A 24,010-nucleotide genomic window follows, 5' to 3' on the forward strand; every position below is an offset into this window, starting at 1 on the left:
CTCACATGAGGACCGCACCAGGAAAGGAAGACCAAGAGTCACCTCTGCTTCTGAGGATAAGTTTATCCGAGTCACCAGCCTCAGAAATCGCAGGTTAACAGCAGCTCAGATTAGAGACCAGGTCAATGCCACAGATTTCTAGCTGCAGATACATCTCTACAACAACTTTTAAGAGGAGACTTTGTGCAGCAGGCCTTCATGGTAAAATAGCTGCTGGGAAACCACTGCTAAGGACAGGCAACAAGCAGAAGAGACTTGTTTGGGCTGAAGAACACATGGAATGGACATTAGACCAGTGGAAGTCTGTGCTTTGGTCTGAAGAATCCAAATTTGAGCTCTTTGGTTCCAACCACCGTGTCTTTGTGCGACGCAGAAAAGGTGAACGGATGGACTCTACATGCCTGGTTCCCACCGTGAAGCATGGAGGAGGAGGTGTGATGGTGTGGGGGTGCTTTGCTGGTGACACTGTTGGGGATATATTCAAAATTGAAGGCATACTGAACCAGCATGGCTACCACAGCATCTTGCAGCAGCATGTTATTCCATCCAGTTTGCGTTTAGTTGGGCCATCATTTATTTTTCAACAGGACAATGACGACAAACACACCTCCATGCTGTGTAAGGGCTATTTGACCAAGAAGGAGAGTGATGGGGTTCTACGCCAGATGACCTGGCCTCCACAGTCACCAGACCTGAACCCAATCGAGATGGTTTGGGGTGAGCTGGACCGCAGAGTGAAGGCAAAAGGGCCAACAAGTGCTAAGCATCTCTGGGAACTCCTTCAAGATTGTTTGGAAGACCATTTCCGGTGACTACCTCTTGAAGCTCATCAAGAGAATGCCAAGAGTGTGCAAAGCAGTCATCAAAGCAAAAAGGTGGCTACTTTGAATAACCTAGAATATAAGACATATTTTCAGTTGTTTCACACTTTTTTGTTAAGTATATAATTCCACATGTGTTAATTCATAGTTTTGATGCCTTTAGTGTGAATGCACAATTTTCATAGTCACGAAAATACAGAAAAATCTTTAAATGAGGTGTGTCCAAACTTTTGGTCTGTACTAATATATATATATATATATATATATATATATATATATATATATAATATATATAGTTAATTGCAAATGTGGAAAACTAACAAATAAACCCATACTTATGTATCTAAGGCTATGTTCACACATTGCATTTTTTCAACATTTTTTTATGCAAATTTTCAGCTGCGTTTTACAGTATCGGCAAAGTCTTATGAGATTCCAGAAATCTCATGCACACACCTTGGTTTTTGTTGTATTTTGTGCTTTGCATGTTTTTTTTGCAGAATAGAGCATGTCACTTCTTTCAATGTTTTTTTCTGCGTTTTTCGCCCATTGGAAGTAATGGGTAATGAAAAAACGCTGAAAAAATGCATAGTGTGAACATAGCTATCAGGTTATGCTGCGTTTTTAGTGAAAAAAATGCAAGTACAGCAGTATGTGAATCTCATTTATTTTTGTGATTTTACCATCTTGTCTTGGTCACCTGAGATGGCAGCTTGAATTAGAACAGTTTAATTAAATTAGTGATGTACTTGTGAAATCCAAGTTCTTTTGAGTCATAAACATGGACTTTATTGACTTATTGGTTGAACTCTTATGACATTTCTTAAATAGAAAAAAATAATCAACCTCCTCTAAACTACAGAAGATCCTTCATGACAATCTGTTACCAGGATTTGCTACCTCATCTGAGAGCAACATGATATAGGGGTAGAAAAGCTACTTGCTGCAGTTTTGCTAAAATCACAGTTCTTATCTGCTGCAGATCTACCTGTTCTCTGAATGCCGAGCTCTGCGCCCACAACAGTGATTGACATCTTTGTGAGTACACTGTGCATAGGCAGAAAACAGTCTGGGGACGTGGTTTTACAGTGCTCATGAATATGGAGGGCTACATGGCAGCAGGTTTACTAGTCCTGTGGCAATATCTCATGCAGATAAAATAGCTATCTTAGTATTAAAGTACAGCAAGCATCTCTGTAAGTGATACATTACTGGAATCAGGATCTCTGTCTCTAAATTATGCTGCTCTCACATTAGGTGTCATTTTTAGGAATACCTGGATGATACTTGACTCACTTATTAAAGATGTGCTTAAGGCTATGTGCCCACGTTGCATTTATGAAGCAGAAAATTTCTGCTGCATAAATGCAAGTCCTCTCCCGGAAAAACGCATGCGGAATTCCGCACGCGTTTATCGCGCTTTTTTCGCGCGTTTATCACGCGTTTTCCACATGCGGAATTGCCTTGCGTTTTTTATGCATTGGACAAAGGCAATTCTGCATGCGGAAACGCAAAATTAAATGACATGCTGCGGATTTTTGAACGCGGCATAAACGCTGCGGAAAAATCCGCAGCATGTGCATAGAAGTTGCGGAAACCCATTGGGGATCATGGGGTGCGGGTTACCAAGCATTTTACAAGCGTTTCCGCTGCGGAAATTCCGCATCAAAAACGCTTGTAAAACGCTACGTGGGCACACAACCTATAACATGCACATTTCTGTTTCAAGCATGAAATGATAACTAAAGAGTCTCTACTGCTGCCATCCCTCCTTCCAGATGGGAGAAAAGGGAATAACCACAGGCACTTCTGAGAAATCCACAAGTGTTTCCAGGATAGTTAAAATGGTCCTTTAATATTAGCATAAAAACATAAAAGAAAAAGGACGGCTACATAGTTCTGCTTCATAGTAATAAAGTCGATTTCAAGAAAATGAAGGAAAACACACTGTCAGAGGGAGTGACAACGGAACACTTGGGGAAAGGGAGCTTGTATCAAATGTAAGAGGATAAGTAGTACAGGATGAATATATCAGTTCTGGGGCATAACCAGCAGTTCTAATATGAGTAATGCTATTGGGTGACCATAACAGATCATTACAATTAGCTACCTAACTACTACTAAAGGAAAGTAACAAGTACTGGAAAGAACATTATCATACATTACTACACATTCAGTAGTTGCGTTTTCAGTGGACATAAAAGAAGGGTCAGAGTACAGAGTGTAGGATCCTTGAATGAAAGGATACTATAAGCATAAATAGAATATATCAATGACTAAATATGTAATAGGCAATATAAATATATAGTACTGGAAGAGTATGATAAACTGTTTCACACTGTAATAAATACCGTAAAAGGTATAAAAGGATGATGCTGTAGCTTGCGTAATAGAAAAAAAATTTCAGAATACTTATATAACTTGTTGGGCTGAACACATGAACCTTTTATTGTTTTCTCAATGTTTTTAATGTTTTCATATTAAAGGGATTGTCTAGTACTAGGACAGTCTGAATGTTTGCCCCGGTAAAATAAAAACACTTATACTCACCTCCCTTGTTGGTGTTGTTCCAGCGGTGACTGCGCTTGCATTCCCAGGGCTCACATGAGGTTGTTATGTCACGTGAGCCCTGCGGCCAATCAGCACATCTGTCACTGTCTCCTTCTCACGTATACGTAATAAAGAGCAAGTCAGAGCTGTAGCTGCTCTCTCACCTGACACCAGTGCAGGGCTCATGTGACATAACAACCTCACGTGAGGCCTGGGAATTTGAGTGCCGACACCGCTGGAACGGCGCCAACGCGTGAGGTGAGAATAAGTGTTTTTATTTCAACGGGGGGCAAACATTCAGATTGAGAAGGGATTGTAGTAGTGGACAACCCCTTTAAATATTCCTCTAATTATTCCTTTGTATTTTAAATAATAATTTGTTGAAAGTTTGGATTTTCTGCAAAACATGGATTGGGAAATATTGGTGTTCCATAAGGCCACCATGTGCACATGTTGAATATTTGGTGAGGTTTTTACCTCAGTATTTGTAAGCCAAGCCAGGAGTGGGTAAAAAATGCAGAAGTGGTGACGAGTTTCTATTATATTTTTTACTTTTTCTCTGATTGTTCCTCTCCTGATTGTGGCTTACAGATACTGAGGTAAAAAACTCAGCAAATACTCAATGTGTGTACGTGGCCTAACAAGGATTTTACACAAATTTTTTTCATGATAACTATGTGAAAACAATGCTGTAATTTTCTCATTATTATACATTTTCCTATTTTGCTTACATCTTACAGGTGGCACTTGTTGGCTTCTACAGGGTTCTAGTTCCACTTGCAGCTTAATGTTGCTCACTGCCGTGACGTGGGATGAGTGCTGTGGTGATGGACACCTCGACACAGCCTGGTCTAACTACACTGATCCAATGAACAAAATTAGCCTTTTGGGCTTTCTTGGACTGGTCAATTGTCAACCTTGCCGAGGTGAGTGACACTAAGTAGGTTAATCCCCAACAATGACATGTAACATGAAAAGGGATAGCTAGATGTGTTAGCTATCATCGATATGCAAATTGCCTCTTCAGAGAAAAAGAGGACTTGTACTCTATAGCACCACCTATTGGAAGTAGAAATCCTACAAGTCACAGTCGTGCAATATGACTTAGGATAAAAGCCAAATCAGAATCTCAATTTGCAGACACGGTGTTTTGGGCTGTTGGCCCTCGTCAGTGCAAAGTATGAGAACTGATTTGGCTAGATGAGCGGCTCTGGACTGAGGTCTAAGGGGTAACGTTTCTCCTTGTGGAGAGTGACACACCAGCTCTGGCACGTCAAGGTAAGGAGGCTTATTCGCCTGACTCTTATCCTAAGTCATATTGCACAACTCGTTAAAGGGTTGATTGTGACTTGTAGAATTGCTACTTCCAATAGGTGGCGCTATAGAGTACAAGTTCTCTTTTTCTCTGAAGAGGCAATTTGCATATTAAATTTCCCAGAGGAGCATTGCATGGCGAATAAGCCTCCTTACCTTGACATATCAGAGCCAGTGTGTCACACTCCACAAGGAGAAACGTTACCCCTTAGCTATCATCGAGAAATTATGTATGATTTTGCATTTTGTTGTACAGTTTGCAAGTTAAATCAAACTTGCAAACCTGCCTGCCTGCTTGGGTAAGCCCAAACCTGCCTGCCTGCTTGGGTAAGCCCAAACCTACCTACCTGCTTGGGTAAGCAGTGATTTAAACATGTCAGTACCTTGAGCTTGAGTCAGGCCAAAAAAGTTTGCAGTTTCAAGACCAGTTTCCATTGTACTTGTGTCACCATTGCTCATAAAGTAGACCAGCTTAGATAAAGGTGGCCTGTGAAATTAATTGTTTACAGTTTAGTTTGGAAGTTGGGCTGAATAGTAACAATATTACAGTATTGTCTGAATTAAACAGTAAAGAAAGGGTGTGTGAAAGACTAAGTGCAACACAAAGGGAAGGGGTAAAGGGAGCCCAGACTCTAGGGAAAGGGGAAGTGGAGACCTCCTAGGCTGATCTGATATCACCCTGTCTCCACTAACGTCCCTATATTGGTTCTTCACCAATCGCCACAAGTGAACCTAAACCCTGTATTTCCCTGGTGCTTGGCCCTGGATAGGGAAGGGGGGATGAGCACTAGTCGATCCCCACTAACGACTAAAGACAACAAGGGAAACAAACACAGGGGAAAGGAGCTTAGCTTTAGCCGACTTCAGAGAGATACTCCAAGCGTCCTCCTAGCACTACAGAGTAAGATAGCAGTCTGAGAGCTCCAGAGGGGAATATTTATGAAAATTGCAGGTTACTAGTCATAAAATAGCCAGAAATGGTGTTATGCCTAAAGTACATACACATGACGGCTTATTCTGAAAAGTAACCTGAAATTACAGGTGTCTTTATAGTTAATAACAAAAAATACAGTCAAAACCAAATAAATGGTGAGTACTATATATTATTTTTCAGTCACAGCCAAACTGTTGTGAGGAGTAAGTCTTAATAGTTTTATAGTATTAAGTTTAATATAAATTGTATTAATTTTTTGTCTATGTAGCTGGTTTGCACATCTTTGATATTGTAGTTCAATAAGCAGTTATTTTCTCTCTAGCAGTGTGTAGTATATTTAATATGTGTCTCATATTCACTTTTACCCACAGACAGCTGTGATGATGTGCAATGTCCACCTGGTAAGACATGCCTTCTGAAAGATGGCCGCCCCCAGTGTGAATGTGCACCTGACTGTTCTGGTCTCAATAGTGATATTCCTGTATGTGGCTCAGATGGGAATACATACCAGAATGAATGTGAACTAATCACAAACAAATGCCGTGGACAACCGGACCTGGAAGTAATGTACTATGGAAAATGCAAGAGTATGTTATCACTTTTTATGTTGCCTTTTTTCTTGTACAGTAGCCACCACTTATTTAAATATGAAAATGTATTTGAATGTACAGTAGCTTGCACACACAGATCCACAAAGAAAAGTATATGAAGTCTCTGTGGCTTTCTACTACGGGAGCCATATGCACTCTGTGCAGCTGTATCATTTTTCCATACAATTTCATATCACAGAGATAAGCTTTTCTCTCAGTTATGTTTGAATGGTCAAAACCATAACTAAAGCTTCAGGTGCCAATACACCTTAGATAGCTGCAAGCGATCACTCATTCTTCCGTCAGCTCTCTCTCTTCTGACTCCCCTGAACATACGAAAAATTCAGCTCAGCCAAACACTCTTCTGATTCCACAGGGTAAAGAGGCTACTGGACAAATGTAGCAAAATTCAAACGGCCCAACCCTTTTCTCCCCCAACATCATCTGTTGCGGGAAAGCTGGGAGGCTCCCATAAACCTTGTATGGTCCAGCTTAAAATGATGGGATTAAACGACTTTCATGTAATGTGTATGCGGGCCTTAAGTCAATGTTGAGGCGGCCAAATTTCAAGGCTTATATATGGAGCAATCTACATGGACTTGACAACAGGTCTTCTGGCTGTAAGTTCAGGTTGAGAGACCCGCGGTCAGTCAGTGCATTTTGGTCTGTGTACAGACCATGAAATATGGCTATGTGAATCCAGCCTTAGGCTCATTCAGAAACAGCACAATCCTTTAGACTTATTTGCTCCTAATTAAAACTTTCTGAAAAGAGATTATTAAAAAAGAGACCTCATTAAATCCACGAGAATGAGAATATGTTGTGATATACATTGATTCTAACTCATGTAATGGTGACACATGCTGTTTAAATGTGATCATGAATGTTCAGATGAATTAATCAGATGAGCTATGGATCCTTCTAAAAACAATCTAAGAACAAATATTTTATTGGAGACTTAACTTCAAAAAATAACTTAAAGAAGCAAAAGTGACAAGGGGGCATCCTCTATGTCTAGATTAAAGAAGGTTTAATCATAATAACTTGCGCAGTGAGATTATGGAGATCTCTGCCACATTATGTTGTAATGGTTGATTCACTACAAAAGTTCAAGAAGGGTCTGGATACCTTTCTTGAAATATACAGTGGGGGAAATAAGTATTTTATCCCTTCCTGTTTTTGTAAGTTTACCCACTGACAAAGACATGAACAATTTTATTTTAAGGGTAGGTTAATTTTAACATTGAGAGATTAGAATATCCAAAGAAAATCATATTGTATAAATTAGATACATTTTATTGCATTTTGCAGTGAGAAATAAGTATTTGATCCCCTACAAACCATTATGAGTTCTGGCTCCTACAGACCAGTTAGACGCTCCTAATCAACTCGTTACCTGCATTAAAGATAGCGGTCTTACATAATCACCTGTATAAAAGACTCCTGTCCACAGACTCAATTAATCAATCAGACTCTAACCTCTACAACATGGGCAAGACCAAAGAGCTTTCTAAGGATGTCAGGGACAAGATCATAGACCTGCACAAAGCTGGAATGGGATACAAATCCATAAGTAAGACGCTGGGTGAGAAGGAGACAACTGTTGGTGCAATAGTAAGAAAATGGAAGAAATACAAAATGACTGTCAATCTCACTTCGTGGGGTATCCTTGATCATGAGGAAGGTGAGAGATTAGACTAAAACTACACGGAGATAACTTGTTAATGATCTCCAGGTAGCTGGGACCACAGTCACCAAGAAAACCATTCGTAACACATTATGCCTTAAAGGTTTAAAATCCTGCAGTGCCCGCAAGGTCCCCCTGCTCAAGAAGTCACATGTGCAGGCCCGTCTGAAGTTTGCCAATGAACACCTGGATGATTCTGTGAGTTACTGGGAGAAGGTGCTGTGGTCAGATGAGACAAAAATTGAGCTCTTTGGCGTTAACTCAACTCGCTGTGTTTGGAGGAAGAAGAAGGATGAGTACAACCCTAAGAACATCGTCCCAACCGTGAAGCATGGTGGGGGAAACATTATATTTTGGGAGTGCTTTTCTGCAAAGAGGACTGCTCCGTACTGAAGGGAAGATGAATGGGGTCATGTATCGCGAGATTTTAACCAACAACCTCCTTTCCTCAGTAAGAGCATTGAAGATGGGTCGTGGCTGGGTCTTCCAGCAAGACAATGACCCAAAACATACAGCCAAGGCAATAAAGGATGGGCTCATAAAGAAGCACAGTAAGATCATGGAGTGGCATAGCCAGTCTCCAGACCTTAATCCCATAGAAAACTAATGGAGGGATTTGAAGCTCCGAGTTGCCAAGCGAAAGCCTCAAAATCTGAATGATTTAGAGATGATCTGCAAAGAGGAGTGGACCAAAATTCTTCCCGACATGTGCGCAAACCTCATCATCAACTACAAAAAACATCTGACTGCTGTGCTTGCCAACAAGGGTTTTGCCACCAAGTATTAAGTGTTGTTTGCCAGAGGGATCAAATACTTATTTCTCACTGCAAAATGCAAAAAAAATTATCAAATTTATACAATGTGATTTTCTTGATTTTTTTGGGGATATTCTAGCTCTCAATGTTAAAATTAGCCTACCCTTAAAATTATAGACTGTTCTTGGCTTTGTCAGTGGGCAAACTTACAAAAACAGCAAATACTTATTTCCCCCACTGTATAATATTGCAGATGATGAGTTTTTAACTTCTGTGATGGGACATTGATCCAGGGAACTATTCTGATTAATGTATGTGGAGTCTGGAATTTTTCCCCTAATATGGAGCACTTAGTTGTCTGCCCCAAGGGGTTTTTGCCTTCGTCTGGATCATCATGTTAGACTATAAATTGAACTCGATGGATCAACCTAAAAACTAAGAAATTAAGCACCCCCACCACACTTTTTATTGTCTTAACCTGTGTTAATGTACATGTAATGTCATATATATGCTGTAATATAATCACCGATCGCCTTCTTCCCCGGTTTCTCTCACTGCTCCAATGCTCTTATGAGTCATGTGATGGCTATTCTGATTTGCTGGATCTCACAAGACTGTATACATAAAAAAAATACACTTGACACAAAAACATGATTTAAACAGTAGGTTATTTTCTGATGACACATTCCCTTTAAGTTCTTGTGCTTATGTGTAAGAGTGTTGGACTGTACTTTTGTGTTCCTACATCTGAAGACACCAACCGCGCTGTACTGTGTATTACAATGTGAATAGTGTCATGCGGTTTTACATATATTTTGACATGTGAAGTGTGAATTGTGTATTGCGGTTTAGGTGTACATAATGTGATATGGTAATGTATAGAGTTGATAAACATTGTCAGTATAGTAGGCATAGTGTGCAGCACGGCTATAGGGAATGTAAAGTGTAAAGATAAGTTATATAATACATAGGTTAGGTTTTACGACATCAGGTAGTGACCATCAATAAGATAGACTTTGGTAAGCAGTCTAAATATAATATGTGTAATGTATGTAAATGTAATACATAGTGTTTGTGATGGAGATCTACCCAACTACATACTAAAGGGACAGCAAGAGCATCATCCCCTGGGAAAATCCAAAAGGGTCACTTTGGGATTTTCCCAGGGGATGATGCCCTTACTGTTCAGTTGATTGTATGCATTCACATTATTTGGTTTAATGGATTTATATAAGGATTGTTGTTGATATATTATAGGGACAGACATAGTTAAAGTGTGGGACTGACCCATAGTGAGAGGGTAAAACCCTAGTAAAAGAGGACTACTTCCTGATAACTAGTCAGATTGGGAAGTACAGTAACCAAGGTCAAGTTCAAGTTGCAGAAAATGAGCAGCTATCATTCAGTGAGGTGGGAAGCCTCTATAAAATCTCTTGCGGACATTGCTGCAACGTCTGGAGCCTATGGCTCGGTACAGGTGCCTTTTCCTCTGGCGTACAGAAGAAGTTGGACGTGGAATCGCGTTAAGGAAACGTAACGGATCCCGGTTGCATTGCAGAACTGGACGGAAAATTACGTAAACGTGGGGATACTCCAGGAGGAACGGATACTAATGCTGGAAATGTACTGTGCTGAGGAAACAAGGAATAAGAAGTGTTGTGCCTTAAACTGCACATTACAGTCTGATGAACTTGCACTGTCCAGTAAACGCTTGCTTGTGAACTGCATGTTCCCTGAGTTATGTGCAGTGGTTCCTGAGGATGGAGACCTGGAGGCAGCGGAGGCCTACAGCCTACAAGTGAGTGTGATGTACCTCACACTTGACCGCACATTGGGACTGGAACACGATTTTCCTGTAAAGTGCCAGGGCGTTATGGATCAACATCTCGTCCATTGCTACCGCTCTCGGTCACTTTAGTTATGCCATTTAGTTTTGCCATTTGTTCCTTCTGTTTTTTGAGGGGGAAGGCAGAAAAAAACACAGCATATTACAGTAGCAGCAAAATGAATGAAATTTCTAAAATCTCATTCACACATTCATTGTTTTTTTTTCTTTCCATTGCATTGCTTCCACATCATGCTTCCATGATTACTAATAACTTCATCCGTGGTTTCGGTGAATATGAGGATGTTTTTGGCATTCAATTAGCCTGAATTCCCCCGTAGTACCCTGCACAGGAGTTGAGCTTCCATGACTCCAAATTTTCTTTAGGTCTAGCCTTCACCATGCTATTGGATACATCTTCAAGAGATAGTGATATAAACCCCTTCTTGACATATGATATACTAGCATGTCATATGTCCAGACCCCTGCATCTAATGTGATGCGCCAATTTTGGGGCCCAATAACCATGGACCTTCTTAATAATCGAGGCTATAGTCAAACAAGTTTCTTATCACAGAAAAGATCAATATTATATAAAGCGAATACTAGGGACATTGCATAAAAATTACCTTTATTAAATATAACCTTAAACAACTAATGACAGTAGTATATTTTATTACTCTGTCATATATAGCCCATGAGGCTTGGTCAAGGAATTACCTATATGACAAACTATAAAACAAATAGCCAATGGTTTCAAATAGAGGCACTCAGCGACAAATACATGTAAAATAGGTCAAGAGGTGACCGACAAGGACGAGAGAGATAAATAGTCAAGAATATGAGGACCATTTTTTTGTAAACAATCCAGGTAAGGGGCAAAGGGAAAAGAGGGGGTACAAAGTGCAGAGAAAAGGGTTAGACCATATACGGGAAGGGGGGGAGGGAATACCCTACTTTTTCCCTAGTTATCCCCTGGTCTATCTCATTCGCTACCCAACGCGGAGGTTGGCACCCTAGGGACCTGTGCAAGTGACACCCCCACTTGACAACCGCTGTCCCTATGCCAACTGCTCCCATTAAGACTTACGTTAGAGGAACGGGCCTAAGGACAACTGTTTATTCAACCGCTTGGAGGACACCATCCTGAGTCTAAAGATCCATTCAGTTTCTCTACGTAGAATCATCTTGTCCCAGTCTCCCCCCCCCACCCCCCTATGGATCGATCCCTATGAATCTGATTTTGCCAATATCTCCATTGATTCAAGTGGTTCGCCACAGGTGTGTCCTTTTTACTTATGATGTTTCGTATGTGTTCCCCCATCCTCTTACGGAATTCCCTTTTTGTCTTCCCCACATACTCCATCCCACACTCACATGTGGCCTTGTATATTATGCCCTTCGTGCGGCAATTGATGAAGTGTCTGATGGAGTACATGGTTCCGGTAATGTTGCTCCTAAACTCTTTCCCAGGTAGAACCACTCTGCATGCTTTACACCCGCTACACTTGAAACATTCCTTTATTTGTCTGTTTAACCAGGTAGAGGGGTCTCTGGGTTTATAATGGCTTTGGACCAATCTATCCCTTAATGGCCTACCCCTCCTATATGTTATTTGTGGAAAAAGGGTGATCTCCTCCTTAATGTCTGCGTCCATTAGTAGAACTGGCCAGTGTTTTTGGAGGATTGCCCTTATATCCTTGCCTCTGTCTGAGTATCTTGTAACAAAGTGAATTGTTTTTTCCTCCTCCCTCTTGGGTTTTGGAATCAACAGTTGTCTCCTATCCTGCTTTACCGATTCCTTGTATGCATTCTTAAAAACTTCTCGTGGATAGCCTCTCTCTGTGAATTTCTTCTGGAGGTCATCTGCTTGCTCTTTAAATATACCCATCATGGAGAAATTTAGACATATTCGCAGATATTGCCCTTTCAGGATACCCTTCCTGAGGGGGGCAGGATGGTTACTTTGCCACCTCAGGGGGAAATTTGTTGCTGTCTTTCCTGTGGGTCTTGATTATGATTTCCCCAGCTGTCCAGCTTCTCAATACAGATATCCAGAAAGACCAATTTTGATGTTTTTACTTCATACGTGAAGTATAGTCCAATGTCATTGGAATGCAGTCCCTGGACAAACTTCTATAAGTCCTCCGTAGTGCCTTTCCATATGACGAAGATATCGTCGATGCCAGCCTCCGCGTTAGGTAGGGAATGAGATAGACCAGGGGATAACTAGGGAAAACCATTTTCTTTGCTCTTTATACCCCCTCTTTTCCCTTTGCCCCTTACCTGGATTGTTCCCAGGACGGTGGTGTCATGTATACAAAAAAATGGTCCTCATATTCTTGACTATTTATTTATCTCTCTCGTCCTTGTTGGTCACCTCTTGACCTATTCTACACACTCGGAACATATTAAACATATGGGCTTTTGATCCCATGTGTGTGAGTGTATTTGTCGCTGAGTGCCTGTATTTGAAACCATTTGTTATTTGTTTTAAAGTTTGTCGTGTAGGTAATTCCTTGACCAAGCCTCACAGGCTATAGATGACGGAGTAATAAAATATACTACTGTCATTATGGGTAGCCTACATATGTCACCAATGGGATCCATGATATCCGGGGTAGATATTTGTTAGGCCACCTAGTCAGGAGGGAAGCGGTCCCATGGAGCACTAAAGGGGACTGTATCCCCCCTGAAATAGATCCGGAATGGAGACATATGCTAAAAATTGTAATGTTGGTTAGTGTGATTGCCGGAAGTAACGTGATGCGGGTCACAGTGGCAATCTGCGTTCCACCAACCGGATATGCGTTCCAAATTCCAGAAATGCAGTTCATAGACCGGAAACACATCATACGCTGGGGGTGGTAACAAGATAGCGCAGTATGTTTAAAGATGAACGACTTGGTGAGTGTTTAGATGCAGCAGCCAGGCTATCTGGCACAAGAATATGCTTATTAAAGGTCCGGGAAGGCGGGCCATGTACACAAAAGGCTCCCCTGATGATTCTTAAAGCGATGAAATGCGTCGGGAGATGTTTGGTCAGGTTAACATATCAGACTGTATGACAGAGTAACCCTGGTATAGGGTCACAAGGCATACCTCTGACAACATGGATGAGATCAATCCTGTATTTATCTACTGAATTTTGGGATGCCCATTTAATGCATATATTGATATTTAAGATATCTGTATATTTGTTTACCAAGGTGATATAAATAAGGGGGACGGGTGTTGATCGTCTCCTCTGCCCTGTGATAAAAACAGTTACCGGATTACTTTTGCTGCATTAGATTTAGCCATGATTGGCTCTCTGTTTTTATGGGATGTTGCATGGAGTTGTGGACCACGGACTATGATGCTTGAGGGAGTGAGCGTGTTAAAAGGTGTTGTGGCTCTTCCCGGGCACGTCTAATGTGGAATCACAGCGGCACTTCATTAATTTTATGTGCAATGATTATGTGAACCTGGCATTAAAAATTGAATGGGTGCGGTGGCTACATGCTGGAAGGGACACTTCCCCATTAAGGAATATTCGCTGGTTTTCTAGCTTTAAATGGAAAAATAGCTGTGGTGAAATATATGAAGTGGTTATAGGGAGGTGCTTTGCATGAACAGAATATATATCGCCCAGAAAGATATTGATACCGAGGTATAGTCATATCAATAGGTTGATATGGTCAAGTATGCAAAACAAGGTGCAATACAATAGCTTCCATGTTTGTTTGTCTTGAGCACTTTGCACTTTTTATGAGTGAGTTGTTTTAAAGTTATATTTAATAAAGGCATTTTTTATGCTAAGTCCCTAGTATTTGCTATATATAACCATGGACCTTCCCAGCCTGATACTATCAGCCCACAGCTGTCTGCTTTACCTTTGCTGGTCATCAAAAATAGGGATGATCCCACGTCTCTTTTTTCATTTATTTATTTGATTAGTACGTGTACAGTAAACTACGCATGCACGGCACTAATTATCTATCTATCCCATATCTATCTATCTCTATTTTTGCATATCTTAAGCACCTAAACATCTGTTATTTCTGTTCTTCATTCTATTACGGTACGTGTCACATGGACAGCAGGGGTATGTCACACTTTGTCATCCGTGTGCAGGACGTATTGACATCTGTGCTGCCAGAAAAAAATGGACATTTCTACCTGTGGGTCACATGGACACACAGTCCGTGTGAAAACACGGATATTTGCGCAGCCCCATGGATTATAATGGTGTGTCTCCGGGACATGTGAAAACTCACCACATGTACTGGAGACACTGACGTCTGAAGGGGGCCTAAAAGGATATGGACACCTTCGGTATCTATTTCTTTACACACATTTTTGGTTAAAAATAATTATTGCTTTTGGGTTTCAATAAAAAAAAAGTCTTTCACCATTTTAATCTTACATGCTCTTTGTTTTCCTGCATATCACTGTCTGCATAAGGAGACTAAGGGTATATGCACACAATATCGTTTAGTCGTGTGCAAACCCACCAGGTTTTTCAGTAAGAGTACACTTCAGGTCACGCCAGCGCCGTATGTCCTGAAGCGTATGTTTTGGCTTCTTTTCGGTTGTGTTCTGAGTGATTTTTACAACCTCTTTGGCCGCCAACTTTTTTTTCTTTTACTTGCATTGGATTCAGTAGGGCTTTCAAGCAGAAGACGCCTGAAGAATGGTCAGACCACTTTTAATCACGTTTTTTGAAACCTGAAGCAGTTAAAAAAAAAGCTCAAGAATGAAAATATGGACAGAAAGTCGAATTTACATAAAAACGCATATCTAAATTCTTTTTAACATTTATTTAGTGCTTTTTCAGGTGGGTTACAGAGACTACCACCTGAAAAATATGTTACGTGCACATATACTGACAGTCTAGTGAGCTCATTCTGGCGTAGAGTTTAGAACTGATTTACCTGTTTTTTTCTGAACTTAATATTTGGTACAGAAACCTTTGTTTGCAATTACAGAGGTCAGACGTTTACTGAAGTTCGTGACCAAGTTTGCACACACTCCAGCAGGGATTTTGGCCCACTCCTCCATACAGATCTTCTCCAGATCTTTCAGGTTTTGGGGCTGTCGCTGGGCAACATTGAGTTTCATCTCCCTCCAAAGATTTTCTGTTCAGTTCAGGTGTAGGTCACTCCAGGACCTTGAAATGCTTCTTACAGAGCCACTCCTTAGTTGCCCTGGCTACGTGTTTCGGGTCACTGTCATGCAGGAAGACCCAGCCAAGACCCATCTTCAATGCTCTTACTGAGGGAAAGAGATTGTTGGCCAAAATCTTGCGATACATGACCCTATCCATCCTCCCTTCAATATGGTGCAGTTGTCCTGTGCTGTTTGCAGAAAAGCACCCCCAAAGTATGATGTTTCACCCACTATGCTTCACGGTTGGGTCGGTGTTCTTGGGGTTGTACTCATCCTTCTTCTTCCTCCAAACACGGCGAGTGGAGTTGATACGAAAAAGTTCTATTTTGGTCTCATCTTACAACATAACCTTCTCCCATTCCTCTTCTGGATCATCTAGATGGTCATTGGCGAACTTCAAACTGGCCTGGACATGTGCTGGTGTGAGCAGGGGGAACTTGTGTGCCCTGCAGGATTTTAATCCATCATGGCGTAGTGTGTTACTAACAGTAATGTTTGAGACTGTGGCCCCAGCTCTGTTCAGGTCATTGACCAGGTCCTCCCGTATAGTTCCGGGCTGATACCGGACCTTTCTCATAATTATCCTTACCCCACGAGGCGAGATCCTGCATGGAGCCCCAGACCGAGGAAAATTGGTAGGCATCTTGTGTTTCTTCCATTTTCTAATAATTGCGCCAACAGTTTTTGCCTTCTCACAAAGCTGCTTGCCTATTGTCCTATAGCGCATCCCAGCCTTGTGGCGGTCTATAATTTTGTTTCTGGTGTCCTTAGACAGCTCTTTGGTCTTGGCCATGGTGGAGAGGTTAGAGTGTGATTTATGGAGTGTGTGGACACATGTCTTTTATACAGGTAACAAGTTCAAACAGCTCCAATTAATACAGGTAATGAGTGCAGAGTAGGAGAGCTTCTTAACCCCTTAATGGCCCAGGGCATATTACTACGCCCCAGGCCATCACCCCCGGTTTAGTGAGGGCTCCGGCGGTGAGCCCGCACTGAACAGGGCACATGTCAGCTGATTCTTACAGCTGACATGTGCCCGCAACAGCAGCGGGTGGAATCGCGATCCACCCGCGGCTGTTAACATGTTAAATGATGCTGTCAATCTCTGACAGCGGCATTTAACATCGCCGCGCCGAAAGCGCGTCACTTACCCGTGGGCATGACAACCCTGGGTCTGCAGCAGACCCCTGTGGTTGTCATGTAAAGATCGCTATGAGCGCCACCTAGTGGTCGGCACTCATAGCACAGGAGCATTTCTGCTACATAGAGGTGATCTGTTCATCAACTCTATGCAGCAGAGGCGATGGAGACTATAGAAGCATGCAAAAAGTTAAAAAAAATGTTTTTAAAAATATAAAAAAAAATTAAAAAATATAAAAAAGTTTAAATCACCCCCCTTTTGCCCCATTCAAAATAAAATACTAAAAAATAAACCCCACATACACATATTTGGTACCGCCGCGTTCAGAATCACCCGATCTATCAATATAAAAAAGGAATTAATCCGATCGGTAAACGGCGTAACGAGAAAAAAATTCCAAACGCCAGAATTACGTTTTTTTGGTCACCGCAACATTGCAATAAAATGCAATAACGGGCGATCAAAACATCGTATCTACCCCAGAATGGTATCAATAAAAACGTCAGCCCGGCACACAAAAAATAAGCCCTCACCCGGCCCCAGATCCCTGAAAATGCAAAAACGGAAAATCCCAAGGTCGCGAAGGGGTTAAAGAGAAACTAACAGGTCTGTGAGGGCCAGAATTCTTGCTGGTTGGTAGGTGATCAAATACTTATTTCATGCAGTAAAATGCAATTTAATTATTTAAAAATCATACAATGTGATTTTCTGTTTTTTATTTTTAGATTCTGTTTCTCACAGTTGAAGTGTACATGCTATAAAAATTACAGACCACTCCATTCTTTGTAGGTGGGAAAACTTGCAAAATTGTCAGTGTATCAAATACTTATTTTCCCCACTGTATACACTGAACACATATACAGTTATATGAAAAAGTTTGGGCACCCCTATTAATCTTAAGCTTAATGTTTTATAAAAATTGGTGTTTTTGCAACAGCTATTTCAGTTTGATATATGTAATAACTGTTGGACACAGTAATGTTTCTGCCTTGAAATGAGGTTTATTGTACTAACAGAAATTGTGCAATCTGCATTCAAACAAAATTTGACAGGTGCATAAGTATGGGCACCCTTATCATTTTCTTGTTTTAAATACTCCTACCTACTTTTTACTGACTTACTAAAGCACTTTTTTTGGTTTTGTAACCTCATTGAGCTTTGAACTTCATAGCCAGGTGTATGCAATCATGAGAAAAGCTACTTAAAATGGCCACTTGCAAGTTGTTCTCCTGTTTGAATCTCCTCTGAAGAGTGGCATCATGGGCTACTCAAAACAACTGTCAAATGATCTGAAAAGAAAGATTATTCAACATAGTTGTTCAGGGGAAGGATACGAAAAGCTGTCTCAGAGATTTAACCTGTCAGTTTCCACTGTGAGGAACATAGTAAGGAAATGGAAGAACACAGCGACAGTTCTTGTTAAGGCCAGAAGTGGCAGGCCAAGAAAAACATCAGAAAGGCAGAGAAGAAGAATGGTGAGATCAGTCAAGGACAATCCTCAGACCACCTCCAGAGAGCTGCAGCATCAACTTGCTGCAGATGGTGTCACTGTGCATCGGTCAACTATACAACGCACTTTGCACAAGGAGAAGCTGTATGGGAGAGTGATGCGAAAGAAACCGTTTCTGCAAGCACGCCACAAACAGAGTCAGCTGAGGTATGCAAAAGCACATTTGGAGAAGCCAATTTATTTTTGGAAGAAGGTACTGTGGACTGATGAAACCAAGATTGAGTTGTTTGGTCATACAAAAAGGCGTTATGCATGGCGGCAAAAAAACACAGCATTCCAAGAAAAACACTTGCTACACACAGTAAAATTTGGTGGAGGTTCCATCATGCTTTGGGGCTGTGTGGCCAATGCCGGCACCGGGAATCTTGTTAAAGTTGAGGGACGCATGGATTCCACTCAGTATCAGCAGATTCTTGACAATAATGTTCAAGAATCAGTGATAAAGTTGAAGTTACGCAGGGGATGGATCTTTCAGCAAGATAATGATCCAAAACACCGTTCCAAATCTACTCAGGCATTCATGCAGAGGAACAATTACAATGTTCTGGAATGGCCATCCCAGTCCCCAGACCTGAATATCATTGAACATCTGTGGGATCATTTGAAGAGGGCTGTCCATGCTCAGCGACCATCAAACTTAACTGAACTGGAATTGTTTTGTGAAGAGGAATGGTCAAAAATACATTCATCCAGGATCCAGGAACTCATTAAAAGCTACAGGAAGCGACTAGAGGCTGTTATTTTTGCAAAAGGAGGATCTACTAAATATTAATGTCACTTTTCTGGTGAGGTGCCCATACTTATGCACCTGTCAAATTTTGTTTGAATGCAGATTGCACATTTTCTGTTAGTACAATAAACCTCATTTCAAGGCAGAAACATTACTGCGTCCAACAGTTATTACATATATCAAACTGAAATAGCTGTTGCAAAAACACCAATTTTTATAAAACAATAAGCTTAAGATTAATAGGGGTGCCCAAACTTTTTCATATAACTGTATGTATACAAAGAGCAGATACATGCATACACGTAGCACATACATACAGAGACATGCATGCACAGGAACATATATACAGATACATGCATGCATATACATACAGAGACATGCATGTACAGGCACATATACAGTATACAGATGCATGCACATACATACAGATGCATGTATGCACAGGCACATACATATAGATGCATGCTTGCACATACATACAGACATGCATGTGTAGCACCCCGAGGACTCGGCTGCTACAGGGGTATTGCACCTCGAACCAGAGGTGTGGTATTCCACTCCCGGGTAAGGATGGGGTGTGGGACTGAGCTCAGATAGCTGCATGCACTACACTCATCCCATTTCCAGGGGACAGAACTACGGTACTCCCACCAGTTAGGTGTGCAGGTACGACAGCGTCTGTCCCTGGCTGGAGTGGGAGGGGGGGAGGAACATCCCAGTAGTGTAGGGGCAGATAGGGGAGGGACTCTGGGCATAGAGGTAGGAGCCCATTGGGTGCTAGTCACCTGGGCTCACACATAGAGGGAGTATATATGGTGGGCACCATCTTGAGACAGGGAGAGAGTCAGAGAGAGAGTTCAGAGAGGAGCTCAGCCAAGAGTGCTGACAGGGAGCTGTGGCTCCGGCTGGGCCCAGCTCCAGGGCCAGGCCTGAAGCAGAGAGAAGGAGGAAGAGAGGCCCAGAGACACAAGGAGAGAGGGAACCCTGAGATCCCAGAAGTAAACCAGAAGGGTGAAGGGTTGGCAGAAAAGGGTACCGGAGCCCAAACTGGCAGAGGCAAAATATCCTTAGCCAGGAACCGGAGGTCGTGGTCAAGCTTTGGCACGACCCTCACCACATCCACCAGGAAGGCATACCACGAATAGGGTCAGGAAAGCCAGGAAAGGTTTTGCCACCAAGAGGCCCGAGGGAGCCGGACAAAGGTGGGTCCCTGGTGGGGACGGCCAGTAGGAAGAAAGAGAGAGGGGAGCTCAGGACCACGCTCTGGAACTGCCCGGGAGTTGACCGAGTCCCGCACCTGGTGGACGCAGCACGGCCCGGGTGGTCACCCTTGGCCGAAGTGACCGGAGCAACACTTGTGAGTAAAAACCCTGAAACTGCATCACACGTCTCTGAGCTTCCTTGCCGCACCATCACTACCACCATCATTCACGTCTGCTGCCCTGAGGCCATACCCCTCCCGTTGGGGGTTATACCATCTACGCTGCACAACCATATCACCGGCCTCAGCGGACTGTCCTGCAGCGGCAGCTCCATAGCTGCATTCAACGGGTGGCGTAGTCGTCCAACATCTACCGTTTAAAACACTGCCGTCCAGCTTGACTCCCTGGGCACGGACCGGGTCACCGCCACGAGACTACTACTCCCATCGGATCCGGCTCCGGGTAAGCCCCGTGCGCGCGATGTTGCGCGACGAAGGCCCAGGGGCGCGTCAACTTTGGCGTAGTCGGCAGGATTACGTGCCCGCAACTACCGGGTACTGCGTGCCTGAAGAAAAGTCTACATGTACCGTAAGAAGAAGTCTCCCGCCGGTTCCAGAGGGTCCCCGCCAGCGGACGCCGTCTCGGATCGTTTCCCGCCGTTTGCCCGCCATCTGCAGCCTTTTCCCGCCATCCACGGAGTTTCCCGCCATTAGGAGACGATTCCCGCCATGTGAGACGATTTCCCGCCCTGGCAGAGCGGACGCCATTGTGGGCGTGCCAGAGGATGGCAAGAGACCACCTCCCATCATGGGCCTGGTCCCAGAAGAGCGCCAAAAGCGGAGACCGCCCCCACCAGCAGAGACTGCAATGATAGAAATGTCCATCAGAGTGAGGGGTCTGCCCCTGGAACTGACAATCACTAAGTGGCCCCGGGACCACCCTCAGTATGGGCGGATCAAGAACAAAAGAGAGAGGATGGGTGCAGCCTGGAGGAGTCTGGAGAGATCGCACCCGGAGATGGAGGGAGAGTCAGGCAGCACCGACCCTGTGGTCAGGAGCCTGTTGCAGGCCGCCACCCCAGAAGGCCTGGTGGAGATCCTGGCACAGCTCCCCAGAGATCGGGAGCATGCACAGACTGCGCTGGAGGGCTTGGCTCGGAAGATGGCCCGAGTGCAGCAAGAAGTGCTGGCCGAGTGGAGCAGAGAAATGGCCCTGCAGGCTGGAACCCGCCAGAAAAGGACGCCACCCGAGACGAGGAGTCTGTCTGCCTCTGAGGATGGTGCAGGAGGGACGAAGGCCGGAGACGACGCTGTGGAAGGAGCTGAAGAGATGGAAGCAGGTAAAGGGGACGTCACCACCCCAAGCCAAGTAGCTGAGAGCCTGCCCCAGCTCCCCGTCGCAGAGCCCGAAATCCCCCTTACCGTGCCCGTTGCTGCACCGCCACCGCTCCAAACTAGGCCTCAAGCGGCAGGAGCCGCGGCCACGCCCCCTGTGACGTCACGCGCCTCAATCCAGAGCGCGGCCAAGCAGGAAACGCCACCGGCCTGGTCGCAAGGCCGAGTACCCCCGGGCGCCGCCGTTTCCACAGTGCCCTTCACCTTCAGAGTGCCACCGGCCTGGTCGCAAGGCTTGGTGAATCCGGGCGCAGCTATCACCTCCGCGCCCTCAACCTCCACCGTGCTGCCCTTAGGTGAAGACCTGTTCGCACAGCATACTTGCCCGGATGGGCAGCCCTTTGAGTGGCCACCGGAGTACCTCAGTCCCCGACTCCGGAAGGAAAGGCCCCTGTGTGAGCCCCTGATCCCGGCTCCGGCGCCCGCCAAGATCACCCCACTCCCGTTGGAGGAGGCGCAGTTCGCATGGGACCCCACCGGTGAAAACCTCATGGGGTTCACCCAAGAGACCCGGGCGGCCGCAGCCCAGCGTGCGGAGTGCTGCCGACAACAACTAGAGGTCTTCAACAAAGAACGGCGAGAGAGGCGGGTCCGCGAGGAGCGGCTGCAGGTCCAAAGTGCGGAGCAGAAAAGCCGGACCCGACGAAACCGCCGTGCGGCCCACGGTCCCCGCGCCACCGGGACTGTAATAAAATTTCAAATGGAGCACGGCTGGGGCTTTATCAGGGATCACAGAACCCCCGGCGACGTCTTTGTTACCCGCAGGGATGTCGAGTCCCACCTGCCAGAGGGACACCGTGGACGTGACCTTTACCTGGGTGACGAGGTCACCTTCACCCGGCATCAGTGTGCAAAAGGACCATACGCCCTTCATGTGCACCGGCTGACGGAGGAAGAGCTGCGGTATGAGGAGGAACAGGAGGACCCGGACGGGTCTGAAGATTACCCTCAGGAGGAGACAAGGAGAGGACACCGCTGCTGAAGGGAAGTAGCATAAACTGAAACTGTATATAGTTACCCGTAGGGGTACTTGTCATGCTGCCAATTTAAGTGTGTTCCCCGTTGGGACTAGTGTGAATTGTTCCCCGTGTGTCCCTATCCCTAATCAGGCTGAGGACTGTGAGCAGCCATCCCTTATCCCCACTGGCCGAGGACTGAGAGCGGCCATACCCTGTAAATAGTTGCGCTTCCTAAGGCGCCCCCTACCGGTTTTATAGGAGAACTGCTGTTTTTCTTCTAGTGACTGTGGCACTTTACCTGGTCACAAGTTGCACCGTGGCCAGAAGATCAAGAACATTTTATATGAAAAAGTTTTATATCAAAAGTTTATACTGCTAGAATAATATATAAGAAGTTACCTGTCATGTTATATTTGCTGATAATGTTTATGATGTCTTACCTGTTAGTGTATGTTTTAAAAAGTTTGTATGTTTTGGTATGTTTTACTCTTTTCCAGCCCGAGGACGTGCTGTGGTTTACCAGGGGGGAATGTAGCACCCCGAGGACTCGGCTGCTACAGGGGTATTGCACCTCGAACCAGAGGTGTGGTATTCCACTCCCGGGTAAGGATGGGGTGTGGGACTGAGCTCAGATAGCTGCATGCACTACACTCATCCCATTTCCGGGGGACAGAACTACGGTACTCCCACCAGTTAGATGTGCAGGTACGACAGCGTCTGTCCCTGGCTGGAGTGGGAGGGGGGGAGGAACATCCCAGTAGTGTAGGGGCAGATAGGGGAGGGACTCTGGGCATAGAGGTAGGAGCCCATTGGGTGCTAGTCACCTGGGCTCACACATAGAGGGAGTATATATGGTGGGCACCATCTTGAGACAGGGAGAGAGTCAGAGAGAGAGTTCAGAGAGGAGCTCAGCCAAGAGTGCTGACAGGGAGCTGTGGCTCCGGCTGGGCCCAGCTCCAGGGCCAGGCCTGAAGCAGAGAGAAGGAGGAAGAGAGGCCCAGAGACACAAGGAGAGAGGGAACCCTGAGATCCCAGAAGTAAACCAGAAGGGTGAAGGGTTGGCAGAAAAGGGTACCGGAGCCCAAACTGGCAGAGGCAAAATATCCTTAGCCAGGAACCGGAGGTCGTGGTCAAGCTTTGGCACGACCCTCACCACATCCACCAGGAAGGCATACCACGAATAGGGTCAGGAAAGCCAGGAAAGGTTTTGCCACCAAGAGGCCCGAGGGAGCCGGACAAAGGTGGGTCCCTGGTGGGGACGGCCAGTAGGAAGAAAGAGAGAGGGGAGCTCAGGACCACGCTCTGGAACTGCCCGGGAGTTGACCGAGTCCCGCACCTGGTGGACGCAGCACGGCCCGGGTGGTCACCCTTGGCCGAAGTGACCGGAGCAACACTTGTGAGTAAAAATCCTGAAACTGCATCACACGTCTCTGAGCTTCCTTGCCGC

General features: G+C 44.4%; 1 protein-coding gene across 2 annotated transcripts in view; it reads left to right on the forward strand.

Moving 5' to 3' along the window:
* Positions 1 to 24,010, forward strand: part of FSTL3 (follistatin like 3) — a 171,182-nt gene that overhangs the window by 40,353 nt on the left and 106,819 nt on the right. For both annotated transcript variants that reach the window (XM_073651187.1, XM_073651196.1), the window contains exons 2-3: positions 4,112 to 4,297; positions 5,991 to 6,206. In XM_073651187.1, the coding sequence (XP_073507288.1) occupies positions 4,112 to 4,297; positions 5,991 to 6,206 (402 nt within the window). The remainder of the gene's footprint in view (positions 1 to 4,111; positions 4,298 to 5,990; positions 6,207 to 24,010) is intronic.

Source organism: Phyllobates terribilis, unplaced genomic scaffold, assembly GCF_046119375.1.
Source record: "Phyllobates terribilis strain yellow unplaced genomic scaffold, ASM4611937v1 Scaffold_1__5_contigs__length_1240528914, whole genome shotgun sequence".
NCBI lineage: Eukaryota > Metazoa > Chordata > Amphibia > Anura > Dendrobatidae > Phyllobates > Phyllobates terribilis.